The sequence below is a fragment of the Leuciscus leuciscus genome, assembly GCF_965113295.1.
Source record: "Leuciscus leuciscus genome assembly, chromosome: 12".
In the NCBI taxonomy this organism is placed as follows: Eukaryota; Metazoa; Chordata; class Actinopteri; order Cypriniformes; family Leuciscidae; genus Leuciscus; species Leuciscus leuciscus.
This window is the reverse complement of record NC_138736.1, coordinates 26,395,187-26,415,465: the sequence shown is the minus strand read 5'-3', so window position 1 is coordinate 26,415,465 and position 20,279 is coordinate 26,395,187. Positions and strand designations below refer to the sequence as shown.

The following is a 20,279-nucleotide window of genomic DNA, read 5'->3' as shown; positions in this document are numbered from 1 at the left end:
ACACACCGTTATATAACTCATGCAAGGCCAGTGCTCTAGGAGATCACAAACATGTGTATATTTTGGTTTAATGTCTGCTGGTGTGGATTTTCTGGCGGGAATGACAAAAGCTGGATAAGACTTGGACTTGCTGATACTGCAAGTTAGCTAGCAGTAGGGGTGGGCGATATAGCCTCAAAATTATATCACGATATTTCAAGAATATTTGCGATAATGATATTTATGCCGATATAGAAGAAAATAAATAGAACAACGTTTTATTGGTGATTGCAGCTGGCATTTATTAGTGCAAACAAAATGAAGGGCATTTTCCATTCTTTTCCAATGAGCTACTGTCATTGATGACAGAATACCTAATTCGAAGTGTAATTATTGTCATAAGGTGGCAGCAACAGCATTATGGTGCAATAGTAGTTACAGTCACACAGCATGAGTCAAATGTAAGCAAAAGTAAAAAAGTAGCCTTGGTAACACAAGTTGGCAGTGTTTCCCCTGGATCTCCTTAACATTTTAGTTTTAACAATAACTAAAGTAAATTAACCTTGTAACTCTTCAGGAGCCTTCACAATATTGTCACCTAATAAAATGGACCTACAATTTTAAGTACAAATGTAAACAAACAGCAGCAATCCAAACAAAATGGATTTATTGCAGTTCATCAATGAGAAGGTTTGATCGCAGATTTAGTCGCAGCAAACAGCGCAAGCAGCTCGTGAAGGAACACAGACCGATCAAATTACACTTATTTAATTTAAGCAGAAAATCTCAAATGGAGATCGCTAAACTGCAGTTACTTGTTTGTCATGTTTTCAGATCACCCGCGCTTCTTCAGCAGTGTAGAGAGAGCCCGCGCGCAGGGTTGCAGGGTTGCCAGATTGCAAAGATGAAGTAAAACACCGGAAGAAAATATGTTCTTTTAACAGAAAAGCTCTGATTGGGGGATTTAAATGGTTGAAATCTGAATGCATGAATGCTCGTAAAGCGGCTTGTTAAACAGTCTGTAATTTTTTGTCGTCTTGTTGTTGTTTTTTCTAAGAAAGCAAGAGTCAAGTTTTTATTTATTTTTAATTACATGTAAACTTGTCTTTCGTCAAGGAAATTGCATGTTTATTTAGTCACAGTTATCATTTAATGACGTTGGTGTTATAACTCGTCTTCATCTCGTCTTATCATGGAGAAAAAAGGTCGTCAACAAACATTTTTCGTCATAGATTTCGTGAACGAAATGAACCAGGGGGGTAATCTATCAGCCGGAAACTGAAGCTTCCCCGGAGGCCGCCATTGATTAGCAGACCATCACCTGCTGTTAGCATTCCATTGACTCCCATTCATTTTGGCATCACTTTGACAGCGAATAACTTTACATCTGAGGCGTTTAAAGACATTTGTCCATTATTTATTTCTAAAGAAACACGAAAATGTATAAAAAGCTCCATTACCTTGTATCTTACGTTATGGCCCCGTAGAAGCAGTTTTTGTGAAATTAGGCTAACGATTGCGTCATAACCACGCGACTCTCTGTTGCAAAGTATAGAAATTACCGTATAGACAGGAGGAGAAGCTCACGGGCAATCGGGGGGACATGGAGGCAAAATGACAAAATAATTAATCAGAATACTTAGCAAAAGTTGCTCCTGCTCCTAGCTCATGGACACTCCTACTCACACTCTCTGTCTCTGCAAGTTTCGGAAGGGAATGATTCAGATTTCTCTTGGCACAGCTACTAGAAGACTTACAACTGTCAGACAGGTTGCTCACATCACATCTACGTCGTCAAGATCAGTTTGAGTCTGCGCAGTACGGTCAGCCATCAGGAAGTGAGTGCTTCTAATTGACTTCACTTTTCTCCGTTGAATCCAATGGGGTCGCTGTGTCCATTTCTTTTACTGTCTATGGGTAGAACAGAGGTGCGCTCACTCATACTCTCAGACAGGTGTTGTTGTGCGCTCAGGAAAGTTAATGTGCCATACGTCTTCGCGTCGCTATATCATTGATATCGCGATATGACACTTTTGTAAAAATGTATACCGGTGTTATCGTGGACGGCATGATATGGCACACCCCTAGCTAGCCGTCAATTTACACTACTGTTTAAATGTTTGGGTCAGTAAGATAAAAAAAAAAAAAAATCAGAAAGGACGCATTCAATTGATTAAAAATTACAGTAAAGACTTAAGTTGTTTCAAAAAAATCTATTTGAAACTTGAACTTTCTATTCATTAGAGAATCTTAAACATTACATTTTACTTAAGTTATAATGTTTACAAATTTCTGACTGATTTGGTAATTACATTTATGAAAGCTACTAATATTAAAAATGTATTAATTTTTTAATTAATGACATTTCTTTTCTGCTAGAGATGTGTTTCTCTGTAAATTATAATTTCCATCATAATCAATGAAACCTTTTTGGAAGACTTTGTTCTGTAAAATGCTAAAATGTTATGCCAGCTCCCAGCAGGGTGCGGGACTGCAGTTTTTTTGTTCTAAAAATTACAAATTGTACAAAAATACCAAATTAATTGAAAATCTAATAGTACATTTTATGCATTGAAATGGGAATTTAAAAAGTCTGAGAAGAGAACAAGCCCCAAACAGAAAAAAATATGGTATTGTTTATTATAACTAATTACTGTTATAATATTATTATAATGTTGTTTATTATAAATAATTGTTTTTCTTTTTCTTTGTGTTTATTTAAACATATTTTGATGACAAAATTGTATCCAAAAGTTAGCTAAATCTTAAAGAACATTCTTTTGGGGATATCCTCATTTGTAAAAGTGTGTGTGTGTGTTAGGACTCCCTGGCTGCTGAAATTGAGGGAACCATGAGGAAGGAATTGAGTCTCGAGAATCCTGACAATGAAGAACAGAGGTTTGAACCTTTTTTCCCCTTCCCATCACACAGCACATTTTCTTTCATTGGTCATTATCTGATTTTTCTTTTACTCTCAATGAATCTTTGCATTCAATAACAAAATATGCTTTTGTCTCAAGGGTCCGTCATAAGCGTGTGTTTGAGACTGTGAAGAACATCAACCAGTCCGTCAGACAGCAATCTTCTGCTAATTCTGCTACTAACATCCCTGGGTCCAATCAGACGCTGTCCTCCCTTAGCTCCGCCCTATCCGACAGTGATAGCAACAATGCAGCACCTGATAATCGTACACAGAGCATGCTCCAGGAGACCGGCTCCTCAGATGCTGCGTGAGTCTATTATGAGGCTATACTTACAGAGGCTGTGAGCAAATAACTTTCAATTGACCTTTAGCCAAATCATAATGTAGTCACTGCTTTACTGGGGAAACAATAAATGCATGTTAAAATATTCATGGGTCTGAAAGGTCACTGGTTCTGGCCCACTTGAATGAGTTTGTGGGTCATTCTCAGGAAAATCAAACATTTGAGTTTTACATCAAAATAACACATTTAAAATGTAACTCATGAAGGGGGACATGCAAATGGCTTGATATTCCTGATGGAAAAGTTGAAGCTATCAAATACTGTGACTAGTTCAGCATCCTTTTAACTACACTGTAACAAGTGATCAGTTGACTTAACTTAAAAAAAAAAAGTGAGGAATCCCGTTGCCTTAAAATTATTAAGTAAATATACTTGCCGTAAATATACTATATAAATATATATTCCTATACTGTGGAATTGTCAACTTCACATAACTTAATTATTTCAATTACACATGAAGTTTATTTAGGCCTACTTATTTTTACGGCAACGGGTTTCCTAAATTTTTTCAAGTCAACTGATTACTTTTTACAGTGTAAAATGAGTATGATACGACTTTCCTTGTTCTTTGACTGCAGAGTGGATGCCTCTGAGAAGCGATCCGGCTCCGAGGAGCTCAAGCTCGCTCTGCGGCGACTGTCTCTACGTCGACAGAACTGTCTGAGCGAGCGTCTCTTCTTTGAGGGGGAGCGGGGGAGGCGTAATCGGGAGCCGGCGGACAGTGGAGATTATTCAAACAGGCTTGTCCACAGTGAGAGCATCATGTCCCTGGGCGCTTGGTCAAGTCGGCCTTATCTTCCCGACAAGCTCCAGATTGTCAAACCTCTGGAAGGTGACCGAAATACCCAAAATGTCTATCCTAAGACATTCCTGCATTACCGTTCAAGACCACGCCCACCCACTATGATGCTTTTCAATTCACTGTGGGCGCTAATGCATCCCCGCAAACACTCCTACTTTAGAGAGTCCCGCTCCTGGGTAAATTTACACTAGTGATCCAGTTTTGACGAAGTTTTGAAAATGGATAAATGTAAAGGAATAGTTCACCAAAAAAAAAAAAATCTGTCATCTTGCCTTTTAATTTAAAAAAATTACATTTTGAATGAAACACACCCTCCACTGTATCACTTGGCGGATGCAATTTATTTTGCATTTGCAATTACTGTTATGCATATTCATATATTCTATAAAAGCTCTACTATGAGGCAATCCAAGAGGCAGGACTTTATTTGTGTTTTATCTATGCTATTCTATGTATGTGAGATGTAAAAGAGTCCCATTAGTCATTTCTATATATTCTAGTGTCTAATATAGTGTATGAAGTAGTGATTTAAATATTGATTTGTCTAGTTTGTTGTGAAAGTTCTTGGGGGGGATTTCTGTTTTCTATTTTATTACCGCCACCTAATGGACAATAAGTGAAAAATAGAACTTTTGTTTGTGTTATTCTTCATCCATTTTTATTCTGTTTCTGTATTTCTTGTACTTGTATTTTTTCCCTCATCTCTTATTCTGTGTTCTGCACTTTTATTTAGTATATCTTCAATAAAGACATCTTAATCTCACTCTTTCTTTCTTTCCTTCATTTTTTGTTTTTCATTATCACTTCATTGCAGCATTGTTAATATGTGTTTGTTTTCACACTAAGTTGATGTAGCCACTGTGTAAATTAGGTTATGAAATCACACAGTTCTCCGTCTCAATATCCCTCGTGTCTTTTTTTTCCTAGGCTCAGCTACCCTTCAGCACTGGCAGCAGTTAGCTCAGCCTAATCTGGGCGGTATCCTGGATGCTCGACCTGGTGTGGTCCCGAAAGGCTACCGTCCTCTGGAGCTGGATCTGGAGGAAGTTTATCACTATGCCGACTACGAGGAGGATGAGCCTGGAGATCAGTACTTCCAGAACCTTCCCACCACAACCACATCTAATCCCAGTGTCCCTCCTGCCCATAGCATTGCTCCCTCAGCCTCCCCGTCACCATGTCTCAGCACAGGTCACGCGTCCATAGAGTTCTCAAGTAAGTCAACATGTTTTAGTGTGCTTCAGACAGCTTGCATCCGATGCAAAGATATTTATGTAATAATAAAAAATAAAAATACTTGTGTTTCTAAGAACACTTTTTCTTGTATGTATGAAGTCAGAAATGGTCATATGCTACATAATGTTTGATAAATATTAACTAAATATATAGAGTCCTTATCAAACCTGAACTAAAAACAATGAATGCAAAATATTTGTATTTATTTATTTATTTATTTAAAAAGAAATCAAGGCTATATCTTTGCCCATTGTCCCATTCATTTTGAATATCAGAATTACAGATTTTTCAAATCAGTATTTTAAATCTATGTATTTGGTCAATAGCTGTGTAAATAAAAAAATTAAAAATAAAACATTTTATTTTATTTTAAATAAATTGATTCATTTAGATAAATTAATATTTGCTATATCTGTAATTAGTCCTTACACAAAACTATTTGACCTAAATAAATGACATTTTATTATAAAATATTTATTGATTGATTGAATGATCGATTGATTGTCGATCGCTTAAAACTGTATATTTGCCCATTATCCCAGGCAAATTATTTCCTTTATAAAACGGATAGTTCCAGTCCTTGATTCTGATTGCTTGACTCCGCTCCACGTCGTGCCTAACAACTGTTCTAAATCCACTGTAAAACACAGCTTCGCAGGGCTTATTGCTTAAATATATTAAGCTAATAAATAAAAAAATTACAAATGACTGGCACAGCAGACACAGATGAGCGACTAGCGCGGTCATTGGCTGTGCTGCGGCAACTGCACGAACCTATGGCGAGGCGGTTCAGACGCGCGAACCAATCAGGCCTCTTCGCGCCCTGGGACGTCAGAGCCCGCTAGAATGGGTGTGGCTTATGTCTTTATAAGCATCCATTCTTAGCCAAGGAATTCAGAATTTATCTCCTTCAGCGAACTCTCCACTTCGCTGACCTCCGGCCTCTTTGCCGCCGTCGAAAAGCCTTCAGCAGGACAAGCCACCTGCCTTGCAGTTCTGAGGACGCCGGCATCCGTTTTCCTGTGCCATCCAGCGAGCTAGATCCTTTTCAAAAGCGAATATAGTTTGTTCGCCGCTATGACGCACTTCTAAAAGAGTGAATTTCTGAGGCGTTGTTGCAAATGCCTCGAGTCACGTGCGCCTCCTTCAGAGGCCCTCTCTTCGGCTGAGATCGTCACATCCTCTGCGCTTCCTGTCTGGGCCGTGACGCACTCGCCAAGGGCGGCTGCCCTGACTGTGACGGGATGACGACATAGCTTTTCAGCGGAACGAGTGGCCAGCGAACGAGAGTTGCCGCTCGTCCCCTCGCACCCACGGCTAGCTTTCTCTACGTTCAGAGAGCTACCCCGCCTTCACGCCCCCGTTTCGCTCGTCATGCAGAGCCCTCTCGAGCTCTCTGCATGACCCAGATGGACACTATGAGTGAGTTTCACGACTATCGCTGAAACTGCGTCACTCACATCGGCGATAGGAAGAAAGAGAGTGTTTGAGTTCCCCCGAGGTCAGACCAACCTCCATTTCTCACACATTTCCCAGTCCCCTCTTTAGTTCGGGCGGCTGGAAATGTCAATATTGCAGCTAACGAGCCTGTTATAAAAAACATGCACACCTGCAAACAAATGCTGTTTTTACAGGCGACACAAAACATTCCGCTCGCGCTAACTGTCTTACGTCATTCCCCCGCGTGGCTCAGTGGTGGAATCTAAGGCTTTCGCGCCATAGACCCATGTTCGAAACCCGGCTCTGGCAGCAGATGAAAATTATATAACAGCTGCTCTTTTCACTGCGCTCGTGGCCAGCTTCCTTACGATACAGAAAGCGACCCCGCCCCTCGCGCCCTCCCGTTCACAACGGCGGGGTTAGAGTATTAATGAGGGTTCAAAAACAGGTGAGCCCACGCCGGCCCCACCCCGCCCCCGCGTGACTCACATTCTACAAAGAGAGACTTTTTTCTCCTGTGCTTATGCCGGCCCGCCCCCGCGTGACTCTGTTGTTATATGTACGCTCCCCTGCAAACATACGCTGTTCCAACAGTGACTCTAATGAAAAAATTGTGCTTTCTACCATTTTCCCCCTTTGGCTCACGCTGGAGGTATTCTAAATGTAGGCTGTGTGCCCAATATAAAGAATGCACCCTTGCACACAAGCACTGTGCCAATAGCACACAAGCATGAAACAGCTGGGCAGCCGGGTCCCTATCATGAAGCTGTCCGGCCCCAGATTTATTCAGCCCACGCTGGAGGTGTTCTAAATATAGGTGGTGTGCGTATTGCGTAACCCGCCGTGCTACTGTGCTTTGATCAGGGGATCGCTTCAGTCGATTAAACCTGAATTCCTTGGCTAAGAATGGATGCTTATAAAGACATAAGCCACGCCCATTCTGGCGGGCTCTGACGTGACAGGGCGTGAAGCGGCCTGATTGGTTCGCGTGTCCGAGCCGCTTCGCCATAGGTTCGTGCAGTTGCCGCAGCACAGCCAATGGCCGCGCTAGTCACTCATCTGTGTCTGCTGTGCAGCTGCACTGCGTTTAAAAAAATTTGGCTTCAGTATTCTCGAGAAAAGGAGTTTTCCCATAGCGTAAGCTAGCCTTATGCAATACTCGTTCCCTCATCTCAGGGAACCGAGGTTACGTTAGTAACCGAGACGATTTGCCCATTGTCCCAGGCAAACAATTTCCTATAAATTAAGCTAACACATTTCAGGTAACAAAATGACAAATTTCTCAAATCAGTATTTCAAATCTGTGTATATGGTAAGTAGCCATGTAAATTTAAATATATATATTTAAAAAAACATATTTATTTAGATAAAAATAAGTGAAAACTTTGCTTTTTTCTCAGCTTTTGTACCTTTTTCAGTGTATTTCCCAGGCAAATGCATGGCTCATACAAGTTCGACCTACACCTTCACCACCTGCAAAATCCTCCATCCTTCTGATGAGCTCACAAGGGTGACCCCCAGGTAATGTAATGTCCTGTAACTGAGACAATAATTGTCAAGCCAATCAGCAAATAATGTTCTGCTTCTCTGTCCAGTTTAAACCCCGTCCCAACCTCGTCCTGCGTGATTTCAAGCAGTCTGCGGTCGACGCCTGCGGTCACACCCTGTACTCCTCGCCGAATGAGCCTGTCCCAGTCACAATCCTTCACCAACTTGCGGGACCCCACAAAAACCTTCAGCACGTCTTTGGGGCTGGTGCGCCTCCTGCAGGAGAGGGGCATCTCTGCCGCCGTGTACCAGCCTCAGAGCTGGGACAGAGGAAGTGGAGGAGTCCTCTTTTCCACCTCAGTTCTTCCTCCGCCACCTCACGACCCCCACCGCCCCAATACCCCACCCAATTCCCCCACCCGCCTCACTCCTAGCCCGGGATCGGTGGTTTCTGATTCAGACACCTCTATGCCTTTCTCTTTCAAAAGCCCATCCTATGAAAACTTTTTGGCTTCCAAACCGGCACGGTCCATTTTGAAAGAGGTAGCAGGGGTGTCCGGAGCTCAGGCTAAAGACTGTGAGAGCCAAACTGATGTCAGTATGTATAATCTCAATTTGGTTGATAAGCTTAAAAGGTTGGGTTTGGCAAGCCCCGGGGCTTCTGGGGCAACAGGGGGTGGGATTCCAAGGCCAGGCCCACTTATAAGTCATCTTGGTGCGCTACGAAGGGCAGGGTCCCCCTTTAGTCCACTAAACGAAGGGATGAGGAGGAATCGGAGCTATCCTGCTATGGTTGGGGCCAGTATGGCGATGAAGGGGCCTGGCCCTCAAGGGGATGAAATTTTACTGACTCCTAAACTACCTAAGCAAACAAGTCTCAAATAAGTTATGCATAATAATGAATCACACAATCAATAGATAGGACACTAAATTACTAACACAGAAGTCATAACTTGTACAAAGACACACTAACTAAATAATTCATCCAATTTATTTTTGAATCTGTCTTCATTTGCTCACCCTCATTCCAAACATGTATAACTTTACAAGATATATTATTTTGAAGAATATTTTAGCTGTTCATACACTGAAAGTCAGTGGGATCCAAAACTATTGGACTTCATTGACTTTTATTGTATGGACAAAAGCTAAGACATTTTTCATAAACATCATTACACAGTCATTTGCTCTGTCACAGTCACATAATTTCCAACATTTGGAAGGACATGAGGGTGAAAAAATAAAGACATCATTTTCATTTTTAGGTGAACTATCCCTTTAAAAACAGGCATACACACATAAGTTTGAAGTTTCTCCACACTTAACTCCCTGAATTGCTCTGTAAAATAGAATGCGATATGTTCCTGTACCGATGGTGCTGATTGTACATAACCTTTGACCTCACTTTCACTTCCCAGTGCACATGCAGGAAGGAATAAACCATCAAAAAACAATTGAACCAGAAAATCTACAGTCACATGTATGATTCAATCACTATGAATTAGAACTAAGTTATCACATTTGACGTGTAGTTTTTGGAGCTGAGGGTATTTCCAGGATATAATAAAATGTATTGATTAGGGATCAATGGTGTTCTGCCCCTGCTTTGGGCAACTATAGAGATGTGTTCTCCCTGGATGCCTGCTGGTTTTGAAGGGTGGCATTTGAGGCTGATGTATTGATGCTGGCAGAGAGAATGTGTAGGACATGTTTAACTACTCACCTGACCAACTCTCTTTTCTTCCATTTCTCAGTTTATATCTTTTTTAGAAGATAAATATTTAATAAAGTAGTGAACATTGTAGCTTTTGATTCAATAAGTGGAAGAATAAATTGAGGGTTGGCTACATGGATAGACTGATTTCAGGAAGTGCTGCTGTATACATATGAAATTCTACATACAGTATGGTTCCCTTTCAGTCGCTCACATTCGACATGACGGCGTAATTAGTGATCCCAATTAGGTCGACGTTACGGCGTAACCGAGACGTTTTCTATGATAAAAAAGCGAGTGCCTGTATTTTAGTCATCTGTCATGTCTTTACTGAACGATTAGGAAACATTTGAAAAGCTGGAGAGCACTGTAAACTAGAATGAGCACTGAGCACTTGTGTTTAATTGCTATTTTATTGTCTTTATTCATTTACCTTGTTTTTTCATGTTATTAAAATGTGCACTTTGACGTTCTAATGTGCTGTTTAACACCACCTGTTTCATAAAGTTTTTGGGATTTAGTTGCTCTTAGCTTATGGTCTTACAAGGGCAAAAGCTTTTAGATTAGTGAATAAGCTTTAATGTTTTTTTATTATTATTTTATTTTCTAATTAAAATAAATGCAGAGGAAAAAAAAAATTACGCTTTTGGTCATCGATGTCCATAACTATGGAAGCTTATGGGTAGCAATATTCAATTTGAAATGTAATATGCAAAATGACAATGCAATATGTAAAATGGCAATGCATTTCTGTATTTCAATTTTAATTTTCCCATACATTTGTGCAACGTTTGGTGCAAAATGAAAATGAAAATTCAATTATAAATTTACATTTGCCATTTCATACAGTAGTTTTAATATGTAATTTGAATCCATATTTTAACGCTTTATAAGTTTCATAATTAAAATTAAAATGTATTACAGAAATGATTAGATATGTTTAACATGTTCAAGCAAAAACTGTGGCAAAATTGTAATTTAAATGTTATTTTTTCTTAATTGCATTTACACTCACAGTTAAGACACTTGCGATTGCATTTCCATTAAGTGTCACGCAATGAATGTAGCAAAATTCAATGTGCAATTTGAAAATGCATTCTGAGCCGATCACGTGCCCGTCCCGCCCTGTCAATCACTGCGTGAAGTTGGCCCCGCCCCCAAACCAATGCAAAACGTCGGCAAAGTGGGCAAACTAGTCCACATTCACCCAAAATAGAGTAGACTCATATGTTTGTTTGCGCGCGATAAACGTTTATTTTGTGCTGCTTCGGTTTCTTAAATATTTAAATAATATTTATTGGTCATTCTGAGACCACTCAGCCCCCCTACCTGCTCCACATTCACCCAAAATAGTCTCGTTTGTTTGTGCCGGTTAAAGTTTCGTGTGCTGCTTCGTTGTTTAAAATATTAGACACTGAATCGACCAAAAAAGGTTAGGTCGATGAATTTGACCCGTCAGATTCCGTGACCATGTAGCCTATAGGGATCTCCCAGTCACGTGACCCCTAGCCGCGTGTCAGCCATTTTGACGGAATACTATTGCACAAGCGCACATACATGAGAATGCGGATTATCACGTTTTATGGCTGCGAATTGATTAAAATAATGAATAATGGTCACGGTATACTATTAATTATCTTGAGCCTGCTGAAATGTTACTATAAATATATTTTCTTTCCAACTGTGCAATCTTAATAATAAATCGGCTAAATATATTTATCCACTAAGCTGCAGCAGTCCTATGCTCGTCTTCCCATTACGTTTTTTTTCTCTTTCTGACATTTCATACCTGTTGTTACATTTTTTAAATTAAATTGACTATAAAAAAGATTGCTTGTGTGTGCTGGTGTTCATTCCAGTCTTTTAAAATAGTTGAATGAATGAATGCTCGCGAGGTGCCTGTAACGATTTTAAATAGACTAACGTTAGGCTATTTAATCAATAACACAGGGTAGAGGAGAACGACAGTCAACTACTTTGAATATTATAGCATTGTGGGCATAAACATGTAAATAGTGAAAAGACTGACATTGAAAAATGACACAGAATGATTAAAATGTAATATTTAAATATTTAATCCAAATAAATAAATGTTCGTGGTTCGCACTGATGTTATTCATTTGTTCTCACACACTTCAGCGTCGCGGTCACTGGCCACTATCTATTATTAGCGCAGCGGCCGTCAGCTAACTCTTCACGTCAGGTCATCATAAAAAGAAATATACAAGAGGAAGATCAAATAATTAGGAATCATAGATCCATATGAAGCACCACGAGTTCTTTTTACAGGCATTAAATGTGTAGAAAAACTTCCTGACATTGAGTTCGGTGACATTTACAGCTACCTTATTCACTTCCCATCACGCTATACCGGAGCTTCATTAAAAGCAAATAACAGTTAAAAGCTTAGCAGGCTATCGGTATCACGAGTCCGGATGGGTCAGCAACTCTTTGATTTGGACGCCAGCGGGGAAGGATTTTTCAATCATCACCGCAAAGGTTGGTCAATAGATGAATATTTCGCGACGAGCTGTATTATCACCAGCGGTTTAGCATTTTTCTATTCCGTCAAGATGGCTGCTCCAAATGGCGTGACGTCACGCGGGACGTCCCTATATGTATTAATAACAGTTACCTTATCAATATGCTTTATAGAATGGAAAGGGACTCGCATGTCTGCCTCATATTTTATGATTATACAGCTGAATAAACAGAGATGGTCACACATCACAGTCGTCACTTTATTGAACATTACAGTCATTTATAAATAAATAAAGAGCGGTCACATTTTTCGGTAGCTATTAATACCGAATACCAACGGAGCTTATGTGATCTCAGAGTAATAGGCCTATGCATTTGTAAGGAAAAACTATAGGATCTCCAACATTATTGGGTATTACAGTTAATAGTAGGCTAATAATAAAGATAAGCATGTATCAGACAATGATAATATTTTATACAAAACAAAACCATCAACACAGTCCAGCATCAGACAACAGCAGCGCAGCAGAATGTTGACATGGGTGTCGACGCTTGATAAGGCAGAACATTCTCCCAGACCCAGACGGTCCAACATCGTACTGGTTCCATCACCTGCAGGCACGTAATAATCTTCGGAAACACTACCATTTCTCTGTTCACGCTCCACTTCATCTGCTAGTGAATTTAACGCTCGTATCAGCTCTGCCACCGCCGTGTTTCCTTCCAACACCTCAAAATACCATAGACAGTATATAAACACGCACCATAGCGTATGTTTACCTGTTGCCCCGCCTTCACGCAGTGATTGACAGGGCAGGACGGGCACGTGATCGGCTCAGAATGCATTTTCAAATTGCACATTGAATTTTGCTACATTCATTGCGTTACACTTAATGGAAATGCAATCGCAAGTGTCTTAACTGTGAGTGTAAATGCAATTAAGAAAAAATAACATTTAAATTACAATTTTGCCACAGTTTTTGCTTGAACATGTTAAACATATCTAATAATTTCTGTAATACATTTTAATTTGAATTTTGCAACTTATAATGCGTTAAAAATATGTATTCAATGTACATACTAAAACTAGTGTATGAAATGGCAAATGTAAATTTTATCATTGAATTTTCATTTTGCACCAAACGTTGCACAAATGATGGGAAAATTAAAATTGAAATACAGAAATGCATTGCCATTTTACATATTGCATTGTCATTTTGCATATTACATTTCAAATTGAATATTGCTACCCATAAGCTTCCATACATAACTGTCACCTAGAGGGCACTGTGTCCTCACACATTTGTATTCCTTTCCTTGTCCTCCCACTGATAGCCATTACAAGTGAAGTAGCCTACCAGTTGTATGTTTTTCTCATGATAAAAAAATCTAAAAGCTCAAACATAATTGTTTGAAATTTGTTTTTATTATTCAGTACAAATATAAATTATGACTACATATAAATTTCTTAACAATTTGACTTTGAAAAAGCTTACATTAAAGTGCCCATCTTATGCTATTTATAGTTTCCTAATGTTGTTTTGGAGTCTCCTACAACAGGTTTACATGCATCAAATGTCAAAAAACGATTTCATTTTCTCATAACATACATTTGCACATCACCACATTTTTCAGTGATTCTCAAACAACTCGTCAGATGAATTAATCTCATAGACAGTATATAAACTGGACACAGCGACCCCATTGGATTCAACGGAGACAAGTGAAGTCAATTAGAAGCACTAACTAACTTCCTGATGGTCGAGCGTACTGCCAGAGCCCGTCTACGGAGAGCCTGCCCACTCCCTAATAAAGCCCTCATTATGCTTCTGCGTCAACTCCACGGCGTAGCTACGCCGTCACTCCAACGGCGTCGTGACCGTTTTATGGTTCTGCGTCGGGTTGCGTTGCATCGCGGTGCATTTCACCGCCAGAACGCTAGGGGGGTGGTGTGGTTCGCGAATCTCTTTCCTAGTTTGTTTTGGTTCCATGCGCCGGTTCCGCTTTTTCATTTCCGACAATGGCGAGCGAAAGAGAGAGAGTGTTGTTGCAGCTGGAGCTAATCAACGTTGAACAACAAATGATTTTATTGCAAATGTTTAATCGTAGAAGAAAAAGACGTCAGCGAAGGTGGTCTGTACGACCAGTGCACGAAGACAGGGGAAGGATTGGCGAATTTGTTACGGTTGTTCGACCGCTGAGGGACTTGGACGAAGAAATGCACTTTAAGTATTTTCGGATGTCGAAAGGTCGATTTGACGATCTTGTTCATCGTTTAAAGCCGTTAATACAGCATCAGACTACACACAGTATGCCTATTGACCTCGCTCAGAGACTGGCAGTGACTTTAAAGATTTTATCTTCGGGTGCAAAGATCACCGGGTTGGGCTAATGGGTTCGACCACGGTGCCATGGCAGGATAATGTAGTGTCCCGTGGCAGACTTGGTTAATTACTTGATATCCATGATGTACCCGTGAACATTGTATTGTAAATAAACAACAAACTTTTTTTCAAAACAAACATTGATTTGATTGATTGAAGTTTATTTCTAGCAACAACAAAAAAAGAAAAGAATATATATAAATATATACATATACACTACCGGTCAAAAGTTTTAGATCGGTAAGATTTTTAATGTTTTTAAAAGAAGTCTCTTCTGCTCACCAAGGCTGTGTTTAGTATATAAAAAACAATAAAACAAAACATATTTTATGACAATTTAAAATGACTGTTTTCTATTTTAATATATTTTACTCCGGAAATGATGTATAATCTGACCAATCACAGCCCCTGCGGTCTGCGTCACCGCGACGCGTAGTTACAATTTTTTGGAGGTGCACGTCAAGCTACGGCGGAGGGGTCGCGTCGAGGTTCGCGTCGACGCAGAGGGGTCCGCGGGGGTACGCCGTCGATTCGACGCAGAAGCATAAAACAGGCTTAAGTCCTATTGTACCGAATTTTGGTTGTAGTTCCACCAGAGTTCCACTGGGGGGCGCTCGCCATGAGTGCAAAATGAATGGGAGTCAATGGGGCTAGACGGCTAAATTTGTCTCTTTCACCCGATTGCCGTTGAGAAATCTCAGATTTGATTGTAGGTTTTGCAAGTTCAACATGGGTTATAGGTCGAAAGTTGAATGAACGAGTACTTATGTTCTTTCGATTTCTTACAGGTTGAGTTGTTGTTGCCCATAACACGCTAGCATTCTGCTAATGAACGCTGATTGGTCAGTGAAGGACTGATTACGACCAGAGATACAGCTTGATGGCATCTTGGCATCCGAAGCGGGACCAGAAACAAACAAAACAAAAACTCTTCTAGCACGTGTATTTCCCTGTGTCAGCTGTGTTGTCGATGCCTCGAGAGAAAAGAAAGTGCAGAGCGCGAAAGCACTAAAGTGACTGAAGGATCGCCGTAAAGCAGTATCTCTGGTCGTACGATGTGTATGACGTCATTGACACTTTAAAATACTTTTTAAAGCAAATAAGTGACTCAAAAAAATCTAACACCCAGCAATGTGTAATTTCTTTGCATCCCCTTTCGAAAACAACATTCAAATTACTCGACAAAAAATTATATCCTGAGAAAAGTGGATTTTGAGAGCAATATCTCCATAGACCTCCATTCATTCTGCACTCGTCCTGTGAGCGCCCTCATATGGAATCAGAGTGGAACTGCAACCAGTTCAGAAGCCGGAAGTTTACTGAGAGTGAAACTTCTCGCCATATTAGACATTCTCTGGTACTGCGCAGACTCAGAGCCATAGAGAGAGAGAGTTGCGACACTCCCATAGACCTCCGTTGTAAATAATGGCGGCGCTTTTAACCGCCTACTTCCGGGATATGAAGATCGGAATAGTTCCAAACACTGTCATGTGGGCGTTGGACACCATTCACTTACATTGCTGCGCGTCGAGTTGTTCCAGAGTTAAAGGTATAGCGGAGGATCTTTCCAAATTTTAGATAAGACCCGCCCTCTCCACTTTTTGAAAAGTTTGATTGATTCACCAGAATGATTGACAAATAGGAGGACCAATAGTTTAGACTACCCACCAGGAAGTAAAACATCCTCCGCTATACCTTTAAGTTGCCGAAATATCGACCTCTTTTGAATTGTCAACTGTCTATATTGTATCAGAGGCCCTTTGCGATGCTTATACTGGTCTTCATTTGTACATGCCCAGCGTAATTATTTATATTTTATGTTGGTTGTTTCAACCAATTTTCAAGCGCGACTTCGTCAGCTAAGAGTTCGGTAATGAATCGCTACCACCTTTATAGCAACTTTTATTTAATTTAATTTTTTGGGATATACTAACTTTTCATTATGTTATTATTGTCTTGAGTGAAGCGGCTTGTGAGAACAATGCTGGACCTTTAGGATTGTTATGGCCATCACCAGTCCTGTCTGTTTCATGGATCACCTGCCCCTGGTTTTTGTTTTTCTTGTTCACACACACAAGCACACATTTTTGTTGTCTGTCATTGTTTAATAAAAAATATTTTATTTGAAAACCCATTTGTATCAGCCATGCTTAAATTCGTTTTTAATCTGTTATAGTTTTGATAATGTGTATGGCCTTAATCTTAAAATAATATTCTTAGTCTTAACATGATCATGTTTCACGTTGTGGTCCTGGGGGTGGCCACTTTCATCAGAAGAAGTGAGCTAGCTTCTAAGCGAATTCTGAACGGACCGCCACGGCAGACCTCTTGCGTGATCATGAAGGTAGGCTAATGGCTGAATCAAAATTTATAAGCAAAATCACGGGAATCAATAGCCTAATACAGCCCAGTTGTGCTAAAATAAATATCATGAGACGTCCATCATCAGATGAATGATATGGAAAAGTTAAGTTAGAGCCGCTAAAGCCAGTGCTACTACCCATGCGAACATGAACACTAAGCTTTTCCCTCCAAAAATATAGCCTAAAACTTATCTCCAAATGCAAAACTGACATTAACAAAATGCAATAACAGCTGAAAAAGTACTTGGGTGTGTGTTTTATTTTATATTTACCGTTCAATAATGCAATCGCTGCTGTCTGTCCCATAGAAGAACATGACAGCCAGCGTACCTGGTGGGGGTGGCGCAATGGATAAGACACATGCCTTTGGTGTGAGAGACCCGGGTTCGAATCCACTGTGAGACACCAATGTGTCCCTGAGCAAGACACTTAACCCCTAGTTGCTCCAGAGGCGTGCGACCTCTGACATATATAGCAATTGTAAGTCGCTTCGGATAAAAGCGTCAGCTAAATGAATAAATGTAAATGTAAATGTAAATGTACCTTTTGGAACTATTGGGGCTTACATGAACCACGTGACAGCCATAGCGGCGACATCAAAGAGTGTCGCAACTCTCTCTCTCTATGGCTCTGCGCAGACTCAAACTGAGTATGACAACGTAATGTGACGTGACAACCCGTCTATCTACTAGTAGCTGTGCCGAGAGAAATCTGAATCATTCCCTTCCGAAACTTGCAGAGACGGAGAGCTTGAGTAGGAGCTGTCCATGAGCTAGGAGCAGGAGAAACTTTTGCTAAGTATTCTGATTAATTACTTTGTCATTTTGCCTCCACGTCCCCCCGATTGCGTGTGAGCTTCTCCTCCTGTCCATACGGTAATCTCTCTACTGTGCGACAGAGAGTCGTGTGGTTATGACGCAATCGGCCTATTTTTGCAAAAACGGCTTCTACGGGGCCATAACGTAAGATACAAGGTAATGGAGCCTTTTATACATTTTCGTGTTTCTTTAGAAATAAATAATGGACAAATGGAGTCTTTAAACGCCTCAGATGTAAAGTTATTCGCTGTCAAAGTGACGCCAAAATGAATGGGAGTCTGTAGGCTTGTTTGAGATGCGCCTTGCCTCGCCTGAAATGTACGCGAGAGTAGGCGGCTGCAGTGAGGGGAGGAGTGAAAAAAGCGCAGGCAAGACGGACAGTTCTCTCTTCTCGTAGTGGATCTGACACCTGCGAGATCAAAGATGGATATCGCGGGATTCACCGGATTCACGCTCGTGCACAGTGTTGCTAATAAACTGGATGGAATTTAAGTTCTGTTGCTTTTATATGAAAATAAATATAATGAACAAGACACCCAAAGTAGCCTACTTATTTAATTCCATTCCAAATACATGTTTATCAATCTTCTTTTCTTTAATACATGTGTTGTTTTTTTCTTTTTCTTTTCTTTTCTTTTTTATAAAAATTACATTGCATAACCCATAGAGATCGCACTGTTAGATAGTTTGGGAATATTCACACATAACGTATACACATAAAACATGATATCAGAGTTTTAAAATCAAACATTTTAAAAGAGAACAATACATCACGGTTGTTTAAACCAATGAACATTAAGCTGTGTCGTCAGCAAGTCGTTTCCCATCGTGCTTTTGATCAGCGCAGTCAGTGGAGAGCAACTGCGCTCGACTGCAGAATCCGACAGGTGCGCCTTGCGCTCGCGAGAGATTTTTGACATATGTCAGCATGACATCAGAGCAAGGCGGACCGCACTCGGACACATTTCTAACCGGCATGCATGTCGCGCTGACCACCGCTGATCGATTCTGCGCAGATTTTGCTCATCTCAAACAAGCCTAATGGGATGCTAACAGCAGGTGATGGTCCGCAAGCCAATGGCGGCGCCCGGGGAAACTTCAAAATAATATGAAACCCTGCCCCCCTGATTAATCTCTCTAAAGCTGTTTCTCAATTCCAAGAACGCAAAGAACAGACTTGCGTTCTCTTTGAGACTGGTCTTGCCCTTACCTGTCAAGTATCCCGTTTTGGCCGGGAAAGTCCCGTATTTTACCCTTCTTTCCCGCCGTCCTCCTGTATTAGTATTTTCCCGTAAATCTCCCGTATTTTAACTTGCGTTATTAAAAAATAATAATACCCCGGGCCCGGGCGGAGTAAAAAAAAAACATTCCCAATAGAGACAGAGCGCAACGCGTCATAATCGGAAGACCACGCCCACCAAGGGGGAAAACAAACCAACTGCCTCCATTGACTTTGCATTGCGAGAGGCTTCCTCCTTGTCATTTCTTGCTTCTAACAAAATACAGAATAATGCCTAAAAGCTGCTATGTGACATGGTGTACAGCAAACAAGCTAAGAAACCCAGAAATAATTTTTCATAAGCTGTCGACCCCAAAAAACGAGCGTTTGAGGACATAAAAGTGGATACAGGCTGGAACGAATGGGTAAATTGTGGGATCCTGACACTCAGTATGCACTAAAATACACTACGTGTGCAGTAAGTTAAACATTTGGTCACTGGTGAGTCAAATATCCAAATGTCAGTTTTATATATTATATTTCTGTAAGATAAACTATCCTGTGTTGCCGATTACGGTCCCCTCCAGCGGGCGTACATTAGTTCTCAGAGTAATGAGACACGTGACGCTCTGTCTCAACTGCCTGTATCCACTTTTATGTCCTAAACACTCGTTTTTTTAGGTCGAGAGCTAATAAAAATGTATTTCTGGGTTTTTTAGCTTGTTTGCTGTACACCTTGTCACACAGCAACTTTTAGGCATTTGTCTGTCTTTTGTTAGAAGCAAGAAATGACAAGGAGGCAGCCTCTCGCAATGCAAAGTCAATGGAGACGGTTTGATTGTTTTCCCCCTGGGTGTGGGCGTGGCCTAAATCCGCTCTGTCTCTATGCTCTGTCACTAGCCTCGCGATAACTGCCATCTGCAGTAGCCGAGGTACTGTAGGTGGCAGTTGTCGCGAGGTTAGTGTGTGAGTTCAGATGATGAGTGACAACGCGAAAAAATAAAATAAATAAATAAAAACAGAGACGGATGATGGACGCTACGACAGAGACGGAAGGCACTCCTGCCAAAAAAACAAAACCCTCATGTA

The 20,279-nt window shown here is 40.6% G+C and overlaps 1 protein-coding gene across 2 annotated transcripts in view; it reads left to right on the top strand.

The window, feature by feature from the left end:
• The window catches only part of trak1b (trafficking protein, kinesin binding 1b), a 38,790-nt gene extending 28,203 nt beyond the window's left edge, over positions 1-10,587 (top strand). For both annotated transcript variants that reach the window (XM_082186719.1, XM_082186718.1), the window contains 6 exons: positions 2,801-2,877; positions 3,000-3,209; positions 3,824-4,077; positions 4,975-5,262; positions 8,142-8,244; positions 8,319-10,587. In XM_082186719.1, coding sequence (XP_082042845.1) covers positions 2,801-2,877; positions 3,000-3,209; positions 3,824-4,077; positions 4,975-5,262; positions 8,142-8,244; positions 8,319-9,096 — 1,710 coding nt within the window. In that variant the 3' untranslated portion in view covers positions 9,097-10,587. The remainder of the gene's footprint in view (positions 1-2,800; positions 2,878-2,999; positions 3,210-3,823; positions 4,078-4,974; positions 5,263-8,141; positions 8,245-8,318) is intronic.
• Positions 10,588-20,279: the final 9,692 nt, after the last annotated feature.